General features: G+C 34.4%; 1 protein-coding gene across 4 annotated transcripts in view; it reads left to right on the top strand.

Annotated features, from left to right (window-relative positions):
- Positions 1–27,596, top strand: part of LOC127721434 (uncharacterized) — an 82,898-nt gene that overhangs the window by 32,571 nt on the left and 22,731 nt on the right. Inside the window, exons 3-11 of one of the 4 annotated variants that reach the window (XM_052228154.1) lie at positions 305–512; positions 1,553–1,861; positions 2,376–5,843; positions 7,697–11,301; positions 11,703–11,770; positions 17,430–17,578; positions 18,474–18,658; positions 19,498–19,704; positions 20,531–20,586. In XM_052228154.1, the coding sequence (XP_052084114.1) occupies positions 305–512; positions 1,553–1,861; positions 2,376–5,843; positions 7,697–11,301; positions 11,703–11,770; positions 17,430–17,578; positions 18,474–18,658; positions 19,498–19,704; positions 20,531–20,551 (8,220 nt within the window). In that variant the 3' untranslated portion in view covers positions 20,552–20,586. The remainder of the gene's footprint in view (positions 1–304; positions 513–1,552; positions 1,862–2,375; positions 5,844–7,696; positions 11,302–11,702; positions 11,771–17,429; positions 17,579–18,473; positions 18,659–19,497; positions 19,705–20,530; positions 20,587–27,596) is intronic. The other 3 variants (XM_052228153.1, XM_052228155.1, XM_052228156.1) reach the window with 3 other exon arrangements.

The raw sequence follows: 27,596 nt of genomic DNA on the forward strand, positions 1-27,596 counted from the left end.
AAATTGTTGTAGGGGAAATTGTTTTGATATTTTTAAAAAATTGAATACAAAACAGAGAACAATTTGAAGAAATAAAATTGAGAATGGAAACGGAGAATGCGTCAAAGAGACAACAACCCGACCAAAGAGCAGTAAACAGCCCAAGGCCACCAATGGGTCTTCAAAATTGCCAGAAAATCCCGCACCAGTAGGAGGGCTTCTGCTGGCCCCTAAACAATAATGTATACTAGTTCAGCGAAAATGGACTTCACACTAAAGCATGTTTTTAACCACACACATATATATATATAATCATTATTTTCAGATCACTTGTGCATTTGATAATAACGCAACAGGCTTACTAGACAAAACTGATATTGAGAACTTTACGGAAGATGGCGGAGTCATAGCAACCTTTCGGTTAGAACTAACTACAGTTAAAAACACCTCTGAAATCTTCGACATAATGAAGAAAGTTACAGGAAACTGTACGGAATTAGGCGACTTAACAACCAGTAGCTTAACTATCCAAGGTATGTAAACGTGATGCAATACCCGTGTGTGTGTGTGTGTGTGTGTGTGTGTACAACACGTGGCAAAATGCCATTGAAAGTTTAATACCTGATCAAAGATTGAAGTAAACATATTTAACTCATGATCTTACGGTTGCATTGAGCAAATTTTAACTGTTGACAATTCACGTGATCTGTTGGAGCATTCGTTAATCAAATACGGATGAAAGAAACGAAAAGAAGTTTAAAAAGTATAACTACACGAGTTTAAATCAGATAATGAACTTTCAATGATATGTTTAAACGACGTGTGGTTTAACACGTGTGCATCTTTGTCTTGAATGTATCCTTCCACCATGCCATTAGGGGAATTTTTCTGTTTTTATTGTGTTATGTTAAAATGTCAAGTTTAATATCATTTAAGGTAGGAAATTATTTTATGAAAAATTTGGTTCGTTATTCAATAAAACTTGGCTTTGTCAATATATAGTTTTTACAGGATATTCCGACTTGCTTTCTTTATTTCTCGCCCTACATTATCTGTTTAAGACAATTGTCTAGTTGACTATTTTTTTCTTTCACACGAGGCCTCGGTGGCCGAGTGGTTTATGTAGTTCATCCACTGTGATCATTAGCCTGTTAACAATGGGGTAGAGAGGTCGATGGTTCTTTCCAGGTGCCTCGGCTTCCTATCGTCCTGATATGCTTGTAATATTTGCCACTGGACGTTAAATACAAAATCATCATTATCCATCAACTGCATTATTATCTACAGATACATAATAAGGTAGATGCTTGCCTTTTGACTTTTACAGAGTTGATATTCTCTACGCCTAGCGGAATCCAAACGTTGAATCGCAATTTCCACGAAAAACAAATGTGTGTTATAGAACAGTTAATTAAATTGCGTAACGGGATAAAATTTATTCACTCAGTTATGTTATATAATTTTCTCAACCCAATATGGTTACAGTTGATACGCATGAATGTTAAAAACAGCCACATTTAATTTCTTAATTTGAATTATAAATTTAACCAAACTGAATATATATTATTTCTAGCTGTCAAAACAATTGAACAACCTCCTGGAACAAGTTCCCCAAGTATAGGCTCTAAAACTACAACCTTAGGACCATCCAGTATGGTTATAGCACCAACAATAACAGCACAACCTGATATAACGTCATCTATAACGTCACCCAAAGATGTGTCTAGCACTATTTCACCTTCATCTCCGCACCAACCTATATCGAGTGATCACGTTTTAGTTTCTACACAACCACTTCTACATGAAAGTTCTGCAGCAGTCCAAACAGCAGCTCTTAGTTCACACCAAATTATTGTTACGACATTAAATGTCATAGAAACAGGTAAAACAAGTTCCGATTGAACAAGCATTTGTTTGATTTATATTCGTTATAACTATTGTGAAAGCTTTTACTTTTTAAATTAGTAATAGTTTTAATGCATATTTTTATCTAACAGTTTCAGGGAAATACCTAATCAAAAACAACATTAATTAGAGATAGGCATTTTAATTTCTAACTCAACTCAACAAAAGGTAACAAAATAAATAAACTGGAAGTTATGTCTTTGAAATGAAAAAGTACTTATGAAAAAGACTTTTTCTTTTCATATATTTTAACGATTTAATTGTTTTTTTATATATCAATATTAACTTTAAAACGTCTGAAAAACTTTTGAAAACTTCTATGAAAGATTTCATAGACAATGCACAAGGTGTCAATTTTAAATTATTGCATCTATTACTATTTATAGTCTATAATAAAGCATCTTTTTTCTTTTACAATAATTCTGTTTGCTATTCTTTTTACTTTTTTCTTGCTTTTTTAAAATAACTAATGACCATTTAATCACATGCAGCAAGTTTAGGCAGCAGTAATTCACCGGAAGTCAAAAGGGGCACACGAATGGACTATTCCACAATTGATATGTCACCAATAGCAGTGGTATCATCTGGTCACCTGGTTGCCGGCCTGTATGATAATATAACATCGACAGAAGCTGGTTACTGGTCACAACAACATTCCGAAGAAATTAATCCAACTACCAATCACATATTTTACACATCGTTTGCGTTAAACTCAGATTCACAGTTTCTGTCAGTTAAACCGGAATCATTTTTAAAAACTTTGGACATGTCAGAAGCGTCTGATGCTGGAAAAGGAACATTGATGTCGATCTCATCCAACTTTGTTGGTATTAACACGAATCCTACACGTGCAATATCATTGGAAGTTACTAAAACTTTTGACAGTGCTCTTCTTCTAAACACTGAAACTTTGAACTCTCTCGACATAACTTCATCAACAGCTTCTAATAACTATCAACTTTCTTCTATTTCAATTCCACCAGCACTTTCGGTTTCTAAATCTGTAGAAATGTCTAATATTCAGGGTGAATCGTCAGTGACAAAGAGTGCCGAATCAGTAACATTCCCACAGCAAATTCTAACGAATAATTCATTGTTCATTGGGCAACCGAACTTCGACAACCAATCTAAAATATCACAGTTATCACGCATAAACGTTCAAACATCGACGTTCAATTCAGTTATTCCTCAGTCATCCGAAATTATTATGGAATCGTCTGTTTTATCACATGATTTTCCTGAAGCAGAAAAGGCTCAGTTATTACAAGATATGAATGTTGAAAATTCTACACAAAATGTGAACTCCGAGACGTTACATAGAAGTTCAAGTGTGATGTATGCTTCTAGTTCACGGTTAGTTTCTGAGTTAAGCGAATCTGAATTAATATACACTAAAAGCTTATCATTTGGAATGCAAGACTCATCCAAGGCTTTACAACCATCTTTAGAACGGCCATCGACGGAAACAAAATCAACATTGGTACTCCCGTCGATATCTTCTGCTTTGGATTTACTAGAAACGTCCTTTAGAACAGAATTATCACAAAGATTGGTAGCCACTCATACCGATAAAGCTACAGCAACAAGTTCTCTTGGCGGGGTCTTGTCATCCTACACGTCAGACGACTTTGGCACCGCAGCAAATTTGGCTGGTACATCTGATCAAATAAATGCTGGCAAAACAACGACGACCCCGTTAGATGAAGGTATAACTAGAAATCCACAAAGTTTAAGTTCATTTGCAGGGGAATCATTTTCATCTGGTTCTAAATATGGACAATCTGACGCGGTGCCTACAATAAGCCCGTTAATAAGCCCAATCATGTCAACTAAAACACTGTCTGTTTCTGAATCAGGCTTAGCTGAATCCAGTATACCATCGATTAAGACTTACATTAAAGAAACAACCAGTTCTAACTTGTTGTCTGAAAGCCAAATTGTATCTACAGTACCATTAAAACGGGAAGCATCATATAGTTCATTATCGGGAACAAGTAATTCGCAAATGGAACTTTCTAAGGAAGTAACTCGGCCTTCCGTTACATTAGTTAAAAAATCAAACGCGTATGCCACGAATACAGATGATGATATTATTATATCAGACACTTTATTGCCACAATCTTTACCAACAGCAGAATCGGAGATCTATTCAACAACTCTGTCGTTGTCTATTAGACCTTCATTGCTGAGGACTGTGGCAACGTCAGTTGAAAAGATACAATTAACTGACAATACAGAGTTCGTAAAACCATCAGTAACTGAGTCAGGACAATTTTCAACCAGTTTGTATGAAAACATGATAGCACCCTCTGATACGAACTTAAAGGAAAGAAAGGCCAGTTCTATTTATGTGGCGATTACCGATTCAGTGCAACCATCATTGCAGTTAAGCGACAGTTTACTGGCTGCATCAGCTACACCAGGTATGTCAATGACTATTAATCCTGGAGTAATTAGAACTCCAGAAGGAGTAAGGAATGCTGAAATGTACTCTTCATATCTGCATGATGAATCACTGAAGTCAGTTAATAAAGTTACTGAAATGCATGAATTGTCTAGTCTTGAAGTAAATTTTATAACCAATGCAAGTAATAAACATACAGCAACATCATTATCTAGACAGCATGAGTCGTCTACATCCTCCCCTGAACTTCCCTTAGTTCATTCACTTTCATCGACGTTGAGTTCCACAGGCGGAAAACAAATCCACCCTGAATCACTCCTTCCTGTTGATGAAACATTGGTACATACTCCATTGGAATTTCCTTTAAGTTCCAAATTTTTAACTCAAAATGATATTGCAGATTTAGTACAGGCAACCAAATCGATTACATTGGACAACAGTCATTCGTCTATGGGTGCTGCAACATTTGCATTTACGTCAAGTTTTTATTTGTCAAGTGAACATTTATCAGTTGTGAACACAGATTCCCCTACTAATCAAGGTAGTGGAACTTTGAATATTAATTTACTTCGAACAGTTTCTAGTCATTCGCTATCCCCACGCATTTCATCATCAATAAAGGCTACACCTTTGACTCCGTCATTATCAACAGACATTCTAACGCTATCGGATAAATCTATTTTGTTGTCTTCAACAGAGAAATCTCCATCACAGACAGCACAATCTCAATCAGAAGAAACAGAAAGGCCTGTTCCATTGGACATCTTGAATTCTATACTTTCGAAACAGACACATCCAACACCGGACACAATTTCGATCACATCGGTGATACAGCCACCAAGCACATTTGATATGGACACAGAATCTATAATATTTGAACCAGTTGACGATTTTAGTAGTATAAGTCCATCTGCGTCATTGGCGACATCAACACAAACAAAAAGTTCACCAGTTTCACACGGGCAGACAAAGTCAGATATTTCTTTTTCTATCGTATTGGAGGACTTGTCATCCGTAGGTCAAACAAAACAAACAATATCATCCACAACTTCGCAGTTGAGGCTCGAGTCGACACCTTCTTCAACTGTATTGGAGTATCTAAGAACGACTAGGACAGAACAATCCATTCAAAATTTGGAACAAGCATACCAACTTTCCGAACGATCATATCAGCATTCCGAACAATCATTCCAAAGGTCGACTAAACTCACAATTTATTCTTCATCTGTGGAAACTCAAACATCAGATACTATATATCCAGCTAAAATGACGTCATCAGTATCATTATCAATACCAACAGAGTCAATGGATGATTCGTTTGTCGATTATGAGTATATTACTTCGTCATATGCAGAGACAGTTTCTCTTCCGGAATCTTCATTCTTTACTAGTTTGTCAGCTAGCTCTGTGTTGCTATTAGATCCCGACGTCACTTCCAGTTCAGAATTTCAGCCACTTCCTATGCCTTTACTCACAACGCCACCTATTCTTTCAACCTCTACGCTAGATGTTGTATCTTCTCAGATCCTTTCTTTACCTCTAGCACTATCTGACTGTAAGTTTTTAGTGTTCTTCTTTTAACTCATAAAGAGCCTTGTGGAAAACAAAAAAAAGTTCCAAATTCATAGATATCTAGACTATTAAAAAGAGACAAGTTTAACTGAAGCATTATGAATAAATTACTTGTACAGTCTGTTCAAAACATAGGGTTTAAATGTACAACGAAGTTATTTGAAAATTTTAATTTAATAATTGTTTAGTGCAACGATATTTATTAAAAATTGAAGAAAAAAAGTCACGTGATAAAGAAGATAATTAACGATGTCGGTGCACATTTAGTTTCCATGGCAGTTTAAACTAATAAAATATTGATGAACATCCTGGTAGAAGGTGACTGGTTAGGCACTTAAATTTCCACAAGGCTCCAATTCAACTCAATCTGTTGTCTTTTTAAGGTAATACCTAATTATAAATGATATAATCTCACCTGCACGTCATTTAGATTCAGCTATGATCAAATATATCTCTTATCATTAGAAATGTCATATATACATTTTCTTGATCATAACATTGCAAAGATAAAAAAAGATAATTAGTAGTTGTTTGTTTGTAGAACGAAACCATAGACAGTATACACTATTTCTGAATAAATGTACTAAGTAAAAACAAACCTTTGAAATAAAGATGCAAGCAGGTGCACTGATATGTAATCATGTTAATGACTTTTCTATGGTATTTTTAAACACAAAGTATTGAATAACTGACATTAGATAACACTTACAAATGCCATTGCAATGACCTGACATTTCAGTATTAAAAGCAGTTAGATCTGCAAAAAGTCAGACAACAGGTTGAGTTGTAAAACTATTTTATTTGCCATTTTAATTATTTTGCTTTTTTGCTTTTTACAATTGCTTGCCTTTGTCATGTTTGTAGTCTAAACAAATGAACAACATTTATATTGCATATATCATGCTGAATTGCTGCACGGAATACAATCGTTTGGAAATTCTAATTTTCTAAGAAGCGGCGATTTAAATAGTTGTAAAACACAATTAATACTACAGATTTAAAATGCATCTTTTCTCCTTCTCGTCATTTCTAAACTGGCCAGCATGATATAGCCAAAAGTGATGAAAAATTAAACACCAACAATCAATGAAGTATTCAATAATTCATTTAAATCTTAATTGAACATTTTTCCCATGTAAAACATTAAGAATATATGAGGGTCTGGATGGTGTTTACAGAAAAGAGAATTATGGATTAATACTACAGAATAATGGGCCAAAAAATGATGAAAAAATCAAAAATAGGCCAAAAATTAAGAAAAGAGAAAAATTGGGTGTTAAATTATAAAGAAAAGGAAATAATGAGCTAAAACCATAAAGAATAGAGAAAATGGCTGAAAGATTCCATATTTAATTGAGGGTCCCTCCATCCAGACCCTCCTACATTTGTTTGGCCAATCACATGCTGCCTCTCAATGTTTTAAAAGAGAAAACTACCAAAGTGATATTCAAACTCATAATGCAAAAATAAACTGACAAATGCCATGGCTAAAGACGAAAAACAATAAAAAGACAAACAACAGTACATAAAACACAACTTAGAAAAATTAAAGACTGAGCAACACGAACACAGAAACAAGGCGCAGAAATGATGCAGAATCTTTCAATGAAAAAAAGTACAGAAAGATTTAAGTAACGAGCCGGATTCAGAAGAATTAATCTAAAATCAAGTTATGTTTAGGTGTTAGGTCGGGTGAAAACGCCAGGGTTAATAAGTTTCAGAAATTTCGAAGTTGATTCTATGTTCTGCTATGTTAAAATATATTCAGCGAATTTTGCAGTAACACAATAAATACTCATTGTAATACATATTGATTAATCTTGTTTCTTATTTCAGCATCTTCGTCCCTCTCTGTTCCTGAACCATCCACTTCGGCTCCAGTTCAGCCAATGTCATCTGCAGCTCCAGTCCAACCGACGTCATCTGAGGCTCCTGTTAAGCCGATGTCATCTGCACCTACAGTACAACCGACGTCATCTGAGGCTCCAGTTCAGCCAATGTCATCGTCAGCTCCACTACAGCCGACGTCATCGTCAGCTCTGGTTCTGCCAATGTCATCTGCACCTACAGTACAGCCGATGTCATCGTCAGCTCCGGTTCAGTCGACGTCATCGTCAGCTCCGGTTCAGCCAATGTCATCTGCAGCTCCAGTACAGCCGACGTCATCGTCAGCTTCGATACAGCCAATGTCATCGTCAGCTCCAGTTCAGCCAATGTCATCGTCTGCTCCGGTTCAGCCAATGTCATCTGCAGCTCCAGTACAGCCGACGTCATCTGAGGCTCTAGTACAACCGACGTCATCTGCAGCTCCGGTTCAGCCAATGTCATCGTCAGCTCCGGTTCAGCCAATGTCATCGTCAGCTCCGGTTACGCCAATGTCATCTGCAGCTCCAATACAGCCGATGTCATCTGAGGCTGAGGTTCAGTCAATGTCATCTGCAGCTCCAGTCCAACCGACATCATCTGCAGTTGCAGTTCAGTCGACTACATCTGCAGATCTAGTCCAGCTGACATCATCTGCAGCTCCAGTTGAACAAACATCTTCTGCAGCTCAAGTTCAGCCGACATCATCTGTAGGTCCAGTTCAGATAACGTCATCTGTAGTCCCAAGTGAACCATCGTCATCTGTAGTTCCGGTTCAACAGACATCATCTGCGCATCTGGTTCAACCAACGTCATCTGCATCTGTAGTTCATCCAACGTCATCTGAATCTCCTGATCAGCAAACGTCCTCTGTAACTCAAATTCAGCCGACGTCATCTGCAGCTCAAGTTCAGCCAACTTCATCTATAGCTCCTGTTCAGCCAATGTCATCGGAAGCACCTGGTCAGTCGACCTCATCGGCAGCTTTAGTGCAACCAACTTCATCTGTAGCTACAGTTCAACCAACATCATCTGAAGATCCTATTCATCCAACGTCATCTGATATTCATGTGCAACCAATGTCATCTGCAGCTCCAGTGCAGCCAACGTCATCGACAGTTCCAGTTCAAGCAACGTCATCGGTAGACCTTGTTCAGCCAACGTCATCGGCAGCTTCAGTTCGTCCAACATCATCTAAAGCCCCCGTTCAGCAAACGTCATCTGGAGCCGTTGTTCAGCGAACTTCATCTGTAGACCTTGTTAAGCCAACGTCATCGGCAATTCCAGTTCAGCCATCGTCATCTGCAGCTCCAGTTCAGTTTACTTCATCTGCAGCTCCTATTCAGCCATCTGCTTCTGAAACCCCTGTGCAGGAAACATCAAGTGCTGCCCCCGTTCATCTTACATCTACTGAACCTTCTATTCAGTCATCCACTGAAGTTCATGTACAGCCGTCGCCTTCTGACGCACATGTCCAAACAACGACTTCCAAAGCACATGTGCAGCCATCATCTACGGAAGCTCATGTACAGCCATCGTTTACTGGATCACATGTACTGTCGACAACTGAAGTCCATGTACAACAATCGTCTTCCCAAGCTCCAGTTCAGCCAAAGTCTACCGACGTTTCTGTACAACAAACGTCAACTGAGCCTCCTGTACAGCCTTCATCCACTGAGACTCCAATTCACCTTTCAACAAATGAGGCTCATGTTCAACCAAGCACTACTGAAGCTCCTGTACAGTTATCATCTTCTGAAGCCCCAGTACAACACACTTCAAGTACGGTTACATCTACGGAAGGCCTTGTGCAGCCAACTACTTCCGGTGTAGTTCAAGAAACATCAATAGGCTTTGAATCGCAAACTTCAGTGGTTCTTCTATTGTCAACTGGGGAACCAGTTCAACCATCGTCTGTATCACCAGTTTCATCAACTGCAAGTCTAGTTCATCCATCATCAACTCAATCCTTGACATCAGAGGCTCAGGTTCAACCAACATCTGCTTCATCAGTGCCTTCAACTGATTCTCAAATGCAGCCTTCGTCTTCAGGTCTTTTAATGTCATCTATGGCTCCAACTCCGTCATCATCATCTGCAGGACCTGCGATGACGACCGAATTCCCAGTGCAACCGTCATCTGCAGCACCTGTAATATCAACCGAAGCACCAACTCAGTCATCATCATCCGTTTATACTATGTCGACCCCAGCCCTAGTTCAGTCATCATCAACGGCTCCTGTCGCATCAACTGAGAAAGCAGCTGAGTCTTCGTCGTCACTGCATTTGATGTCTACTCAAACTCCTATTCAACCGTCATCTACACCAGCCGTCAAATCATCAGAGGCATCAGTTCAGCAATCATCATCAGTACCTGATATGTCGACTGATATCCATATTCAGTCGTCATCAGCGGCACTCGTCACATCAACTGAGGTACCAGTTCAACAATCGTCGTCTTTACCTGTGACATCATCTCAAATTATAGTTCAGCCGTCATCTGCAACGTTTGTCACATCAACAGAGGCACCCGTTCAGTCATCATCAACTCCTGCTACGTCAACTCAAGCTCATGTTCAGTCATCGTCTGTAGCACCCGTCACATCAACTGGAGAAATGGTTCAGCCGTCATCGACCGCAGATGTGACGTCATCACAAGTCTCAGTTGAACACTCGTCTGCATCACCTGTCATATCAACTCAGGCCCCAATGCAGTCGTCATCGTCCACCCCCGTAACGTCAACTGAAATTTTAGTTCAACCGTCAACTTCATTACCTGTCGCATCAACTCAGGCCCCAGTTCAGACGTCATCCTCAGTATCCGAAGTTTCAACACAGGTTGAAGTTCAGCCATCGTCATCGGCCTTTGTGTCATCAACTCAGGCCACAACTCAATCATCATCGTCAACTGCGATGACATCATCTGAAGCTCCGATTCAACCAACATCTTCAGCACCTGTCACAACGTCTGAAGCAGTTAAATCATCATCTGAAAAAGTTGTAGCATCCACGGAGAGCCAAATTCAGTCATCATCATCAGATGATGTTACGTCAACAGAGACCCCAATGCAAACATCCACTCCTATTCTTGTGACATCAACAACAGCTCCATCAACGTCATCTGTTGTACAAATTATAAGTAGTTCTACAGATGTACCAGCTGTTTCCTCATCAGAGGCAGTAACATCTAGTATAGCTCCAACTACAACTATTACAATGACGCCTTCAGAAGTTCCTACGACAACAAAGAAGCCTTCAACAGAAGCGCCTGTTACAGAAGCGTCAACAACGCAATCAAGTACAACAGAAACAACATCTACCACGACTACAACATCTGTAGCATCAACAACAACACCGGAAGTATCAACAACAAGCGATGCATCAACAACAACTCAAGCATCAAAAACAACAACACAAGCATCGACAACGCCGGCAGTTCAAACAACACCACCACTACCGGTAATTACATACCAGATTGATGGTTCGTTGAGAATAACAGGCGGAGAAAGCTGGAGTGACGCACTTGCAGACAAAAACTCACCAGAATATAATACCTTGGATCAAACATTGAGGAAGATGGTAAGTAAAGTATATGCTTATTATTGGTCTTGGTAAAGTAATCTATTACAGAAATTAGGTCAGATCGAAGTTATTAAAGTTTCATAAACTTCAAAATTAAAGCGATATGTAATCAAATATTTTCATGAAGAACATATAAGAAATTAAGAGGTGTCATAAATTCGTGTACTGATGAAAGTTTACTCATTTTCTTTTTCTTTTTTAAATATATCAACTTCATGATACTTTTATAAAGAGTGTTATTGTATCTTTGAATATTTGTCTTTAATCATACAGATTCATTTGTAATAATTGAAGAATGCTTGCAAAATCTAAGTACATTTGTCTAGACTTGTTTGCCTAATTATGTATACAAACATATATGTTAACTTAGATAAATTAAATATGTTCCTTTTTTATAGTTGAAGGAGGTTTATGGTTCTGGTGAATTTGGAAATAGATTCTACAGTGTCGGACATATAACGTTCAGGTAACTTTATTTAAACCATATTTCTAAAACTGAATGTATTTTCCATTTACTGTCACCAATTTAGTTATGTGTTTTAACTTTAGTGCAAGTAATTTCTGTAAAAAATATGTCTGTGGGTTTACATTTCATATTTAAAGAGAATTTTGATGAATGTCCTTTTGTAAAGTATCATGTATACTCCTCAACTTCAACCAAAAACAGTAGTATTTGCATTTGAAATCAAACGAAACAAAGTTCACAATAACTGAGGTTAGAAAAAAACAAAAAGAAACTCTTAACTTGATTCAGTTTTCCGATCGATATTTAAAAAAAAATTATGATGAAATAAATGTATTCGACATTAATACTCATTCTTTGTAACAACTTAAACTTTTTCGGCACACATAGTCACCGATCTTTCTGAAAATTGGCTGATATGTAGATCCTATTAGACTAGTCAGAAAAATAATGTCAACCGATATATATATTGGTTGGTTACCATGGTAACAGCAGAGAAAGTTGAGATTTTTGAGAAAAATACAATATTTGGTGTAGTGTTGTGAAATTATGCGGCTACATCTATTAAAAAGAAACACAAAAACAATTAATTTCATTCTTGTTTTAGTCAAAATTCAAAAAAAGTTATGGGGAATCTACCTAGAAACATGCGAAATTAATTTCTAAAAAATGATTATTGTGCAATTTTCCTCACAATACGAATTATCTCCCTTTGATGGGTTACACTAATGACTGGGCCAAAACGAAAACGCTAATAACTTTTTTATTTCTCAAAGGATTTATGTCAAATTTGAATTGTTATAAATTTAGACCATTCAATACATAAATATAAGAAAAAAAAAATATAGAAAACTTTTTTAAATCTTCATTAAACGTGACCTGACCAATGCTGACAATGCCAGGACCAACTGAAAATGCTAATAACTTTTTTATTTCTTAAAGGGTTTATGTTAAATTTGAAATATAATAAAGTTTAATCATTTAATATATAAATAAATTAAAAAAAATATAGAAAAAAATATAAAATATTCAGATAACGTGACCTTTCTAACGTTGACAATAACCTGACCAACAATAGCAATGACCTGACCGAAGAAAATTTCTGTGTTTTTTTATATTATTAAAAAAAAACAGGAAAAATATATGTTATTGGTAAAAATTACTTGACCTGACCAACGTTGACTGTGTCCTGGTCGTTGTACTACCTAATACTTATTTATATCTTATTGGATTTTCTTTAAATTTATAAAAAAAAAATAGAATTAAGATTGAATGGTAAAAAACTGGGGAAAACAGTTTAGGGTACTATGACGAGCACCGAATTATTTAAACTTTTTATGGTATTGAGTAGTATATTGTATTTAACTGTGTTGTAAATTATGTTGTATATTACTGGTTATAATTTGACACGTTTGATCACAAATATAAACTAACTCAAAAGGTGTGTTTGAAGTAGGCCATACATACATGTAAGTTAATAAATCCAATATAGTTTGTTTTTTAATATTTAATATTTTCTAACAGTAAATAGTTATTTCCACGTACTACTTAAGGCATGCGCGAGCCTTGTGCAGGATATCTTGGCAGTTTTTAATATTTTCACAAAAAACAAATACACATTTCGCAGACTACTTGAGGTATGCCCGAGCCCCTGCATGCACGATATCTTTGTAGTTTAAAATATTTTCATAAAATATAAGTAAACATAATCGCGGACTTAACTTGAGGGTTACCAGAGCCTTGTCTTAGTTTTAAATGTTCCCGAAAGTTTGTAAAGCATTTTTTATTTTCTTATTTGATAAAATTAATGGTTCAATCTAAGTGTTTCTATAAATTTGATGCAAAGCCTATTACATTTAAATAGGTATAAAGTCATTTTTCCTGGTCATGATAGCGGTCAGAATGTAGGGCAGAAATTCACAGACAAAAAGTCACAGACAAAAAGTCGCGGACAAAAAGTCACATGTATAATATGTTATAAACATAGACTTCTGCTTCAAAGTAAAATCTAAATTTTTTTTGTTTAAAGAAAGACAATTATATACTAATTTTGAGAAACATCTTTCTGTTATGGGCTTTCAGTGGAAATCAAAGTTTATGTACATGCATATAATTTTTTTAAAGTTACTTGTGTAAAGAGTTATCATATTGTCAATATTTTTTTAATTTGCTGCTAAAAATCCATTAAGATTACTGTTATTTTCTCAAATTTCAATAATCCAATGCCTTTTACTAATGTAAATATAGTGCTACCAAAGGCGGATCCAGGGGGCCATGAGGGCCAGCCCCCTCCTTCCATTAGAAACATTTGGTTGATTACATATGGAATCACTGAAGCATGAATGTAGCGGCCTCTCTTAAGGCAGTCAGTGGTACCCCTGATATGCCAATTGTCTAGATGGTATATTTTCCCCCTGCTGCTTGTTGTAAGACCAGCAGTCACCCGCTGACCGATTTTCCGTGGGTCCTCTTAGGGAAACGGAACTTTTTGGAAAATCTCGAAAATTCCTCCCCGGCCAGAATGTCAAACAAGAAATGTGTCGGATGAATAGCAGGGACCATCGGGTCGACGGCCGACCGTACCCGCCCTTGCTTGTTACGCCCTTTTTTAGGGGCTTCCTAGTTGATCTATTGAAATTTCTGTCCTTGTCCAATTGATCCCGATTTCTAGTGATATTTCAAATTGTCTGCCTTCATCCCAGCTTACACCTATTGAAGGACCTTTTTTATTTTTTTTATTTTTTATAACTTTTATAAAAATGATCTTTATGTAGATACTCATCATCCAATAAAACAATATTATTCAAAACGTATAGCTACATGTTTACATGCTTTGCCATTTCAACCTAGAGTTTAAGAATGAATAAGAAAAATAAACAGCTCATAATAAAGGTATTTTTTCCTTTATAGAAAGGTTAGATGGTCAATTATCATTTATTTAGAGGATCAACGTCTGACTCTTTTGGTTCTATTTTTTATTGTGTTGAATTGTTCCAAATTATTGACTTTAATTAATTTTTGGTCAGTAGACTAGCACAGGACCTACAATGTTCCTATTAAATTTATTGGTTTTGTTCTCTTCTGAAATATGCATGAGATGTTTGACACTGGACATAAAGCAAACCACAACTAATCGATCATTTCTTTTTTACAAAACTGTATACACTCTTTGCTATATGTATCGAAGTTCATTAAACGAATTTGTAAAAATTAGCACTTATCAGTATTTTTGCAATGGACTGGTTGTTTCCATGGCAACACATTCAATGGCAAATATTGCATAATTGAATATATAATTTTTTAAATTATTTTATTTGTTTTTTTCTAGATTTAGTCATTGTTTTTCTTGTACATTTTTCATGATCATGAAAACAGACTGAAATTTCTTCATAATCAGCACTTTTATCCAGATTAGAGAAATTGTATTTGTTTCATTCAAGTGGTAACACCATTATCGATATACTATACCAGCAAAATTATTTATATATACACATGTGTGTATACAGTGAAACTTAATAAGTGTTTTCGTTTTCCTACTTTTGTGCACATTTAAGAAACTAACTGAAACTTTTTCAAAATTGTTACAAACTTGTGTATCATCATGAAATTGTTTCCATAGCAACACAGTTAAAACTATAATACCGTTATGTATGAATATGTTTCAAATTTTGATGATTACAATCATTTCTACAAATTGTATATTTATTTTTTTTTTCTGACTGCAGAATTTGGTTTTAAAACATTTTTTTTCAAAAATTTTCAAAAATATTTTTTTTCTGAAAAAATGAAAACTAAGCATTTTGTATCCATGGTAACAAAAAAATGAGACATCCTTCCCCATTACTTTTTTGCATCATTGATAAGATAAGACTATGGTATTTATGAATTGATGGTTGACTTTAACTCAGGTGTCCGCAAAAAAATATGGTGAGCATTAAAAAATGACCTCAAAAGGGTATTTTTTACCTAATGCAAACCACATAAAAAGGGGGGTATATGTGATTATGATTGAAAATGAATATGAAAATATCAGTTATTAAATTACATTAATAAAATGCATATATTTAATAAAATCATAAAAAAATATTCTTTCTTTTAATCATTTATTATGAAAAATTATGTTGAAAATAGCCATTTTCAGCTTAAAATCATAGATATCCAGAAGAGGTAAAACTGGTCATCGGTTGCTAAGGCAACCGATATGCTTAGCAACCAAAATTTTGCCATTTTTTGTTTGTTTCATCAAGATTAGTAAGGGTGTGAAGTTTGAAGAAAATCCATGACCATGCGTGCCACACTCCCTATATAAAAGTTTAAATAGTTACAGAGAACTAGTATTAAATACTAGTAACTGTTCATATTTTGTACTACTAGTAACTGTTCATATTTTGTACTCTTATACACGCATGCATATCTCAAATTCAACAGAGGAAATAAGTAGCATGCCAATTGTTTTTACGGGTTATAATAATCACTTTCATGTCACTATAACTGCAATACAAGGGAGATAACCCAAACATTCATTTGTTTCTAATTTGTTAGACACTTAATATTTAGCAGAAGGTAAGAAATGAGATGTCATGTTTGAAACTGCTAGAAAAAATATAATGCATTGAACTGTTATTATATATTCGTAACATATACTGTCTCCTCTTTGCAGTATTTACAATACACATTTCGTGTATATAGATTTTTTAAAGTCTTACTGGAAGGTTCTTAAAACACCAGGGTCAACACAGTGTTTTATTGTATCTAGATTGAAAAGTTAAAAAAAAACTTTTTTTTTTTTACAAATTTCACTGCATGTAATATTTGTTTTGAGTGTTTAATAATAAAAATAAATGAAATACATCATATCTCTTTTCCTTTCCACGACAACCCTATCTTTAAAATCAACGAAAACTATTAAAAATAAATCTTTCTGTATTGTTTGATACAGAATATCCAGAAGGCTTCCTATTTGTTTTTCTTCTTTACCTCGCATAATGTTAAAGTACGTAATTAGAAATGTGTAAGTTTTCAAAGGAATAATGGCAAAAATATAGAATGGAGAAAAATGGGCCATTTTTTTTTAAACAATAGAGAATGGGGTAATGAAATTTAGAAATTAGAGAAAAATGTCCTTAAACATTAAGAATACGAAATGAAGATCCTCCATATTAAACCCTCATGTATATGCATTGACATTATAATCATTGATTACAATTTAGATATGTAAGCTAGTTGCAATTATTTATATATCTTTATTGACAGCAGATTGTGAAATATATTTTTGTAATGCTGCTCAAAAAGAATTACAGGGTTTCAATGTACTACCTTAAGTCACAGCTACTAAACAAATGACTTATATATGAACTTTTTGAAGTGGCATATACCTTGTTCTATTTTATGACAATTCTCTTAAAAGTAACGACATTATAATCCAATCTCATATATAAAAGGAAATGAGACAAAAAAAAAATAAAACTTATCCAGAAAACTGTTCTATAAGGTAAATAATGTTCCTTTGAAAAAAAGAGTTTTTAATTAAATATGACAAAAATTATGCCCAAGAGCAAATGCAGATACCATGTTAAGTTAAAATTGTATCTATTTTTCTCAAAAAAAATTAAATAAAAAGGATATCAAACAGAGACGAAATAATGTTTACATTTGTTTTCAGCCAAGGAAGTATAATTGCATCTTTCAAACTGAATTACACTGGAAGTGGAGCTATCAATATGACAACGCTGAACGACCACGTGACAAGTAAAGTAGACAGTGGAAGTTTCGGAACCTTGATTGTAGACAAGGCAGCAGTAAGACATTCCAGTAAGTAATTATCATGAAACCTATTTGATATTTATAAACTATCGTTCAGTTTACTGGACTTAAAACGACTATTTTCTTTATGTTAAGTTATTATTAAAATTTTGTTAGTCAGTTTATGAACTATTGTGATTGACAGAGAATATTTTACTCTGATTATGCGGTTTTTTTTCTGACTTAATTCTACTGAGTCATGATTGTATCACTATAAGTATCAAGTATCTGTTTATTAATTATATTGATGTGAATATGCATCAATGAGACAACATCTCAACGACACAAAAAAACCAAGAGACATCTAGAGAACAGCACACAATAAATAGATGTCTACATTGGCTAGAGGTATAGGAGGAGGGTTGAGATCTCACAAAATATGTTTAACCCCGCCGCATTTTTGCGCCTGTCCCAAGTCAGGACCCTCTGGCCTTTGTTAGTCTTGTATGTTTTTTTAATTTTAGTTCATTTATATGTTTCGAAGTTTAGTGTGACGTCCATTTTCACTGAACTAGTACACATTTTTGTTTAGGGGCCAGCTGAAGCCCGCTTCCGGGTGCGGGATTTTCTCGCTATGTTGAAGACCCATTGGTGGCCGTCGGCTGTTTTCTGCTCTTTGGTCGGGTTGTTGTCTCTTTGACACATTCACCATTTCCATTCTCCATTTTATTTGAGTCTATTCACTATTATATGAAATGAATAAAAATTAAACAGAAACTATCAAAGATCTTACTTCAATACAGAATTCTTCCTAATTGAATAATAAATATCAAGATATAACTAGACGCAGTTCCTGGCTTAGAGACAGGCAAATGAATATATGGCAGGGTTAAACTAGCTTCTTTGTATCATTTCAATAATTACATTACATCAATTGTATAACCATTTCGACTATATTTTTCAGTTGGTATTCAACCAACAACACCGACGCCACCAACAACACCGGCACCGTCGACAACACAATCGATCCAAGCTTCAACAGAAAAGTCATCAGAAAAGTCAGAACTTCCACTTCCGCCATGGGGTATTGCTGTTATTGTCTGTGGAGCACTTGTTTTAATTTTCCTTCTTACAATGATTGCAATTCTGGTAAGTAGAAACTAATTGATAAAATTTTCTAAAATCTGATAACACTCCGAAAATTTTATTTGCTATGCCTACAAAATTCTAGGGAGAGCAATTTGGATTATACCTTATGTACATCATATACTTAAGTTCCAAAACAGTCCATTGTTTGTTAGATTTTAGTTTACAGATTAGAGTCACATGATAACGTCAGAAATCTATGTAATGTAGAAATCAATACAACGTCGACTGCATGGAAAAATTAACCTATTGGTGAGGTTACATTTTGGTAGGTTATCATCAGGTTTAGGGGTCAAAACAAAAAGTATGGTCGAATATTTTTTGTGGAAATCTTTAAAAATAGTTCCTTTTGTATAAATCGCCTGTGCGAAATGACTAGGCGAATTCATACAAAAATTTCACTTTTTACGACTTTTTTAACCTTTACATTGAAACAAAAATTATCCCGTAAGGGGGGGGGGCGACCATTTGATATTCCGGGGATTTTTTTTTTCGGATAAATTTCATCTGTTGCTACGCAGGCTTACTTTTTCCGTTGTCTTTTTTTGCATGCACTTTTGTACACAATTGCTTCCTGCATTTTGTGTACCAAAATATTAATTTTCATCGTCTCTATTGCAAGGTTATTTATTTTCATCTCTTAACAGGCCAGGATATTCATTTCCAACCTCCCCCCCCCCCCGAAAATCGAATGGTCGTTTCCTAACACTCCTATCCTAATCTTTCAATTTTAATATCTGTGATACAGATATCTTTTGAAAAGGCTGTGACTTTTCAACTGCCTATAACCTTTTAACGGTTACAGTAGATGCTGTCGTTAAAAACATTATTTTATATTACAGTGCACACGGAGACAGACGAGGATGATGAAATATCGTATGTCAGATGATATGGATCCAGATGATATCGGATATCGTCGTAGCTGGGGCAATGGAGAAACGAACCATGCCTATGATAATAAACAAGAGACGATGGCAGTTAATGAAGAAATGAAACATCCGGTGCCATTTTTTGATATAGAAAATAGTGAAACAAAAGAATTAGACCCAGTAAGTACTAATTTGCATATTTAATAGAAGTAATGAATTATTGGTAAAATTTCTACTTCCGTGTAGTAAAACCGGTTGATAAAAAAGGTATATAAAAATTTGGAAGACTTCTGATTTTATAAATTTGGTATAATTCTTCTTTGTTTAATTGAGTAACTGTATTCCTCTGAATATGTCCGATAGCCAACACAGGAGATGTCATCTATTATTTAAAATTGTATTCCACGTAAATAAATGCCCAATTACACAACGCTCTTAAAACACTATGTAGACTTGGAAAGAGTTTTTTTCCTTACAAGTTTTGTACCATTTTTTCCCCCTATTTTATATTGGAAGGCACATTCAGGATACCACAATATTATATAAATACTTTGCATGGAAGTAGAATGCTTACACATACCCAATAATTTGAGTGTTAATGCTTTGTTTGATTCTTTGCTTAAATTCGACAATATTATTACGCATAATATAGAGTGCTACATCTTGATTGTGAGGTTACAGTCAAATAGCATTTATTCACAGATTGGAATTTCACCTCTAAATCAGAGAGCTGTGATCACAGAAACAATTGTTTTGCCACTCGTGTTGCTTGTTTACAAATCTGCCAATTTCTTCTTGAATTATTTTTATCAATGTTTACAATGGTGGTTTTGGTTTAGATTTGGATTTATAATTTTACATATTAAATTTTCTAATCTCTGCTAGTGGTGACGGTAGAAACATATATATTATTTGTTATTAATGCCATTTAATTTTTTTTAACTTTGAATGTTACAAACTATAATGTCCTCCCGTTGTCATGTCATAATTTGTATTTTATCATCAGCAAAAAACGACAGCATTATGATATACAGTTCCGTAGTCTAGATCATCAGCATGTTTGTAAGTATGGGACGGTCTCCTGTTTGAACAAGCGTTCAATTGATTAACACCACTTTTTATTTTGGCACTTTACTAACATGGAACTAACATTTTATTATTAATTACAAGACAAATGGTCTTCCTGTTTTTTTGTTTTTGTTTTTTATACTTTTCCAATTAATACTCCATGTCTTTTCTTATTGCCAAATGGCTTGAAAGAAAGATATCAGTTATAAATAAACAATAACGCTTTTGACAGCTATCTTATAATTGCATCTTAAAACATACACATTGTCATGTATTCGGCTGAGAAATTCAAGAACTTATATTCGGCGAAGAAATTCAAGTTTCACAATTTTCACAATTTTAGCATTTTTCTTTTAGGGGACATGCATGTAAAATATATCCAAATAACAGGACAAATATAGATGCGACTCTTTTTGTTTTAGTGTGACATGCATTTGAAAAACTGCATTTGAAAAACTTGAATATTTGATAAGAAAGAATTTCTTCGGACTTTAATTTTGGAATGTATAGGAATAGATGGATTTTATTAAACTGCATGAAAAGTGAAGTATAAATTAAAAATGTTTGAAAATACTTTGTTTCATGGTTTTAAAACAAGAATACCATTTGCCTTGTTTAAAATGTGAGGTTTAATAAGAAACAAATTGCCTTAGACCAGACACAATGTTAGTTTGAAAAATTCCTCCACACAGAAGAATTATAAACACTGGACACTTTTAATTTGCAAAACACTCATTTGCAAATCCGCCGCCGCCTCTCCTTACAGCTACAGTGTCGTGTATATAACCAAAATGTGCGGAATTACATGGGATTCAATAAATTCATTGGTTTTCTGCTGTTATTATTATATATATTTTGTAATTTGATTTAGAAAAACATGGGATTTTCAATATCCCATGGGATAAGACAAATCCCATGGGATTGACCATTATCCCATGGGATTTTGGTTAAATCCCATAGGATTTTTTGGGGTCCCATGGGATAATTGTAGTCCCATGGGATATTTGTTGTCCCATGGGACAAAAAAAATCCCATGGGACTATAATTATCCCATGGGATTTTTAATATCCCATGGGATGAAATAAAATCCTATGAGATTCAAATTATAAATATACAGTAATGTGTATGTTACAATGAATTCTGTTTGGTAGTAAATTGTTTTAAGATGAATCTTTTTAGTTGTATATCTTTTTTTCCTTGGAAATGTTAATGCAATTATATTGTTCTATAACTGTTCAAAACTAAACTTTTAAACAACAAAGTAGATAATGTAAGTATCAATATATGTTTATTTATGAATTGCAGAATACTTTTTTGAAACACAATTTTTTCCCATTTGAAATCAACGAAAACTCTTTTATTAGGCTTAACATACTAGTAGCTTTTTACATAAATCTATTTTTTTCAGGATATCCCTCCACCCAAAAAATTAATAGTTTCTTATCATCCAGCATTGTGTAATCGTAATGTATAGTCCACTTTTTGGCCATTCAGCACAGAACATTGTCATTATTGTGGTTTTAATATCTTTTGACTTTAGATATTTAATAGAACTTCAATTCATTGACTGAGTGATGAAAATAATAACTGATCTGACTTTTGTCTTTGAATTTATTCTGGTCTTGTTTCTGTGTTTTCTCCTTTTATTCTAAGTGATGAATTTCAATCCTTCTGAAAAAGAACAAATAAAATCCGAAGTTATGGATAATAAAAAATTGTACATGTAGCAATAACATATGATTTTCAATAAAAATAGCTAGGCTCCTGACTGTTGAAGGTTGTCCAGTGTCATCAGTTGCTAACCTCCTACATCCTTTGTTCTCTGATGGAGAGTTGTCAAATTAGCAATATACCACATCTTCCTATTTTAATATTATATAACAATCAATTTATGTATTCTTCTTTATAACATTTGGGTATTTTCCCCAGTTATATATATATATATATAGATCAATGTTAAAACTTTAGGCAATTACAATAACATTCCATTTTTCACAAGAATTTGCAATATATTATACAAAACGCCAACAAACAAAACATATTTAAGCTTCTGAAGTTCTGAAAGAGTTCCACTTGTGTTTTATTTCAATGAGAAAATACCTTGAATTCTTTGGACATGTTGGAAATTATAACATTGATACAAAAAATTATATTGTTTGTTTTTCTTATTTTTGTGTTGTTCGGTTGCTGTCTCATTTTTATATATGGTTATACATATATCCTAAATTTTCTTTTTTTAATACTTAATTATTAATAGTAAAAATGGGATATTTTTTATTTTGATAATCTCAAAACATTATTATTCTATCAAATAACTTATTTTCAAGTTCACAAAACACCAATGTGTCAGATATTTATTTTAAAACATGTACATGATGTATAAACATGATAAACAAGCAGTTGACAGGATGTCATGCAAAAATCTCACTAATATTAAACTTTCACAAAAACTCCATACTCAGCGAGTACTATCAAAAGTTCTTAGTACAGGACAAATTCCTAGTACAGGACACCATGCCTGGCAAACACTAGCATGTGTCAATGTCTAGTCAATCATTTAATCAGGCTCAAAATCTTAGTTTGGCACTGAATTTAAAAGTTCACCACATAATGAACATGTGTATGAAATTCAACTTCATGGTAAGCTATGTACCTTAACCTAAAACGTTATCCTAAGAATGTACTATAATTTCACATTATGACATTTCTATGTTCAGTGATCCCTAAAATCAGGGTAAAAACAGTAAATGCGGTGTATAATGTATAAACAAGAGTGCACACGCTGAAATGTTGCACCTTCTTTACTAATCATTGATATCATGTTGATAGTCCTAAATATAAAGCTTTACTACAACTATCACATAAACTCAACATGATCCAAGAAAATGAATTCAAGGTCATATAAACCCGACAAGAAATACATGTACATCTTACAACCATTCAACATACTAAATACAGTTGACCTATTGCTTATAGTTTCTAAGAAGCAGACTTAACCAAGATTACTAAACACTGACCAATGAACCATGGAAATGAGGTGAAGGTCAGAAGAACCATGCCAGGCAGACATGTACAGCTTACAATCCTTCCATACAACACATATAGTTGACCTATTGCTTATAGATTAAGAAAAACAGACCAAAACACAAAAACTTAACACTGAGCAATGAACCGTGAAAATGAGGTCAAGGTCAAATAAAACCTGCAAGACTGACATGTAAATCATAAAATGTTTCCATACACCAAATATAGTTGACCTATTGCATTAAGTATTAGAAAAAAAGACCAAAACTCAAAAATTTAACTTTGACTACTGAACCATGAAAATGAGGTCAAGGTCAGATGACACCTGCCAGCTAGACATGTACACCTTACAATCATTCCATACATCAAATATAGTAGACCTATTGCATACAGTATAAGAAAAACAGACCAAAACACAAAAACTTTACTATAACCACTGAACCATGAAAATGAGGTCAAGGTCAGATGACACCTGCCAGTTGGTCATGTACCTCTTACAGTCTTTCCATACACTGAATATAATAGACCTATTGCTTATAGTATCTGAGATATGGACTTGACCACCAAAACTTAACCTTAAATATAAAAAAGAAGATGTGGTATGATTGCCAATGAGACAACTCTCCACAAGAGACCAAATGAAACAGAAATTAACAACTATAGGTCACCGTAAGGCCTTCAACAATGAACAAAGCCCATACCGCACAGTCAGCTATAAATGGTCCCGAAATGACAATGTAAAACAATTCAAATGAGAAAACTAACGGCCTAATTTATGTACAAATAAACTGCTTCGCTGAGCGCAGCTGGATACGCCCGCAGAGGTCCAACCCTGAACAGTTGGGGCAAAAATGGACACAATATTCAAGCTTGATACAGGTCTGAATTTGGAATGTAATTAAATATTTGACATATTATAGGTTTCTGAATATTAAAATGTAGTCAAAGAACTTGAAATTGGTTATATGAAATGAATTTATATTCAATTAAAGATTTCTTGCTATTGTGCAATACACTGTACTGTTGCGCAATACTTAGTAAATTTGTTGTCAGACTATAAACAAATAAAATCTTATAACTTGGAAACGTAAAATCGAAAATTTATAAAAATCAAAAGGGAGCTTACAAAAATAGATATAAACAATTTACCAAAGTTTCATAAACAAGAGGCTCTCAAGAGCCTGAATCGCTCACCTGTATTTCAGAGAAGATTTTTAAATGTTAGCAAACTTGATGAACAAATTGTGTAAAATTGTCTTTAAAGGGCAATAACTCCTTGAGGGGGCAATTGACAATTTTGGTCATATTAACTTTTTTGTAGATCTTACTTTGCTGAACATTATTGCTGCTTACAGTTTATATATATCTATAATAATATTCAAAATAATAACAAAAAACTGCAAAATTTTGTTAAAACTACCAAATCGGTGGCAGCAACCCAACAATGGGTTGTTCGAATTGTCTGATAATTTCAGGGCTGATATATCTTGACCAATTTAACAATTTTACCCCATGTCACACTTGCTCTAAAAGATTTAGTTTTTGAGATATAAGCCAAAAACTGCATTTGACCCTCATGTTCTATTTTTAGCCATGGCAGCAATGTTTGTCGATGGATACAAACTTCGGATACAATTTATAAACAAGATACCCTAAAGAACATTTACTTTAAGTTTGAAGGTAATTGGCCAAGTAGTTTCAGAGGAGAAGATTTTTAAATGTTAGCAAACTTGATGAACAAATTGTGTAAAAACTGTCTTTAAAGGGCAATAACTCCTTAAGGGGTCAATTGACAATTATGGTCATATTAACTTTTTGGTAGATCTTACTTTGCTGAACATTATTGCTGCTTACAGTTTATAAATATCTATAATAATATTCAAAATAATAACAAAAAACTGCAAAATTTTGTTAAAACTACCAAATCGGTGGCAGCAACCCAACAATGGGTTGTTCGAATTGTCTGATAATTTCAGGGCTGATATATCTTGACCAATTTAACAATTTTACCCCATGTCACACTTGCTCTAAAAGATTTAGTTTTTGAGATATAAGCCAAAAACTGCATTTGACCCTCATGTTCTATTTTTAGCCATGGCAGCAATGTTTGTCGATGGATCAAAACTTCGGATATAATTTATAAACTACATACCCTAAGGAACATTTATTTAAAGTTTGAAGGTATTTGGCCCAGTAGTTTCAGAGGAGAAGATTTTTGAAATAGTTTACGACGACAGATGGAGACGACAGACGACGGACGCCAAGTGATAGCATAAGCTCACATGGGGCCAAAGGGCCCCAGTGAGCTAAAAAAGCTGAAAGCATTTTTGAGTTATTGTCCGAAAACTGGAAAATCCCCCTTTTTGTAATGAATAAAACCCCAAAAATCGGAAATGTATAGTCTAAAATTTATAAAAATCAAAAGGGAGCTCATGTCAATAGAAAAAAACAATTCACCAAAGTTTCTTGCAAATTGATGAAATTGTTTTTGAGTTATTGTCGGAAAACTGAAAATCCCCCCTTTTTTAATGAATAAAACCCAAAAACTCGGAAACGGAAAACCTGAAATTTATAAGAAACGAAAGGGAGCTCACATCAATAGATATAAACAATTCAAACAAGTTTCATGCAAATTAGTGAAATTGTTTTTGAATTATTGTCCGAAAACTGAAAAATCCCCCCTTTTTTAATAAATAAAACCTCAAAACTCGGAAATGGTAAATCCGAAATTTATAAAAAAAATGAAAGGGAGCTCACGTCATATATAAACAATTCACCAAAGTTTCATGCATATTGGTTAAAGCGTTTTTGAATTAATGTCTGACATGTTGACGACGGACGGACGGACAACGGTATACCATAAACGGGTGTATAAAAATGAACGAAAAACAAATATGTAACACATAAACAAACGACAACCACTGAATTACAGACTCCTGACTTGGGACAGGCACATACATACAGAATGTGGCGGGGTTAAACATGTTAGCGGGATCCCAACCCTCCTCCTAACCTGGGACAGTGGTGTAACAGTACAACATAAGAACGAACTATAAAAATCAGTTGAAAGAGGCTTAACTCATCAGATGTATAAAAATACAATTACTACAAATACAAGTGGTACTTGTACATCCAAACACCAAAAAGACACTAAGTACAGATCTGAGAGTACTCGCAGTTACTGACAGCTAGTTCAAAGCCACTAACAACTAATAAAAAAAATCATGCATCTAAGACTAAGTTCTTGTTCACTGATCCATGTAATGAGGTCTAGGTCAAGTGAAAACTCTCTGACGAGCATGAGGACCTTGCAAGGTACGCACACACCAAATATAGTTATCCTATTACTCATAATAAGAGAGAAATTAACATTACAAAAAATCTGAACTTTTGTTTTCAAGTAGCAACTGAACCATGAAAATGAGGTCAAGGATAATGGACATGTGACAGACAAAATTGGTATCATGAGGCATCTATATACAAAGTATGAAGCATCCAGGTCTTCCACCTTCTAAAATATAAAGCTTTTAGGAAGTTAGCTAACGCCACCGCCGTAGCTGCCACCGGATCACTATCCCTATGTCAAGCTTTCTGCGACAAAAGTCGCAGGCTCGACAAAAATACATGAACATTTTAAAGTACTAAATTTTGAGTATATACATGTAAAACCACAAGTTCCTAACTGAAGTTCATGGTGAACTGTAACCAAAAACTTTAAGTGAATATGATTTAGAGAAAGACAGATGGATGCACAAACAGTATCAAAACAGAGCATAAAACTTACGGAACAAGATGTTTTACATTTATCCTTCAGAAGCAGGAAAATTGAAGTGTTTCTTTTCTTTCTCTGCCCTCCATGATATAAACTTCAAATTCATTCATGCAAAATATGAAAATCTGCAAAAGTAGGACCTTGTACATCAGCTTATCCACATTTTAACTTTTGAACTGCATTGTTCTTTTCATCTTGCTGGCAACCT

This window comes from Mytilus californianus, unplaced genomic scaffold (genome assembly GCF_021869535.1).
Source record: "Mytilus californianus isolate M0D057914Y unplaced genomic scaffold, xbMytCali1.0.p SCAF_12, whole genome shotgun sequence".
Lineage (NCBI taxonomy): Eukaryota > Metazoa > Mollusca > Bivalvia > Mytilida > Mytilidae > Mytilus > Mytilus californianus.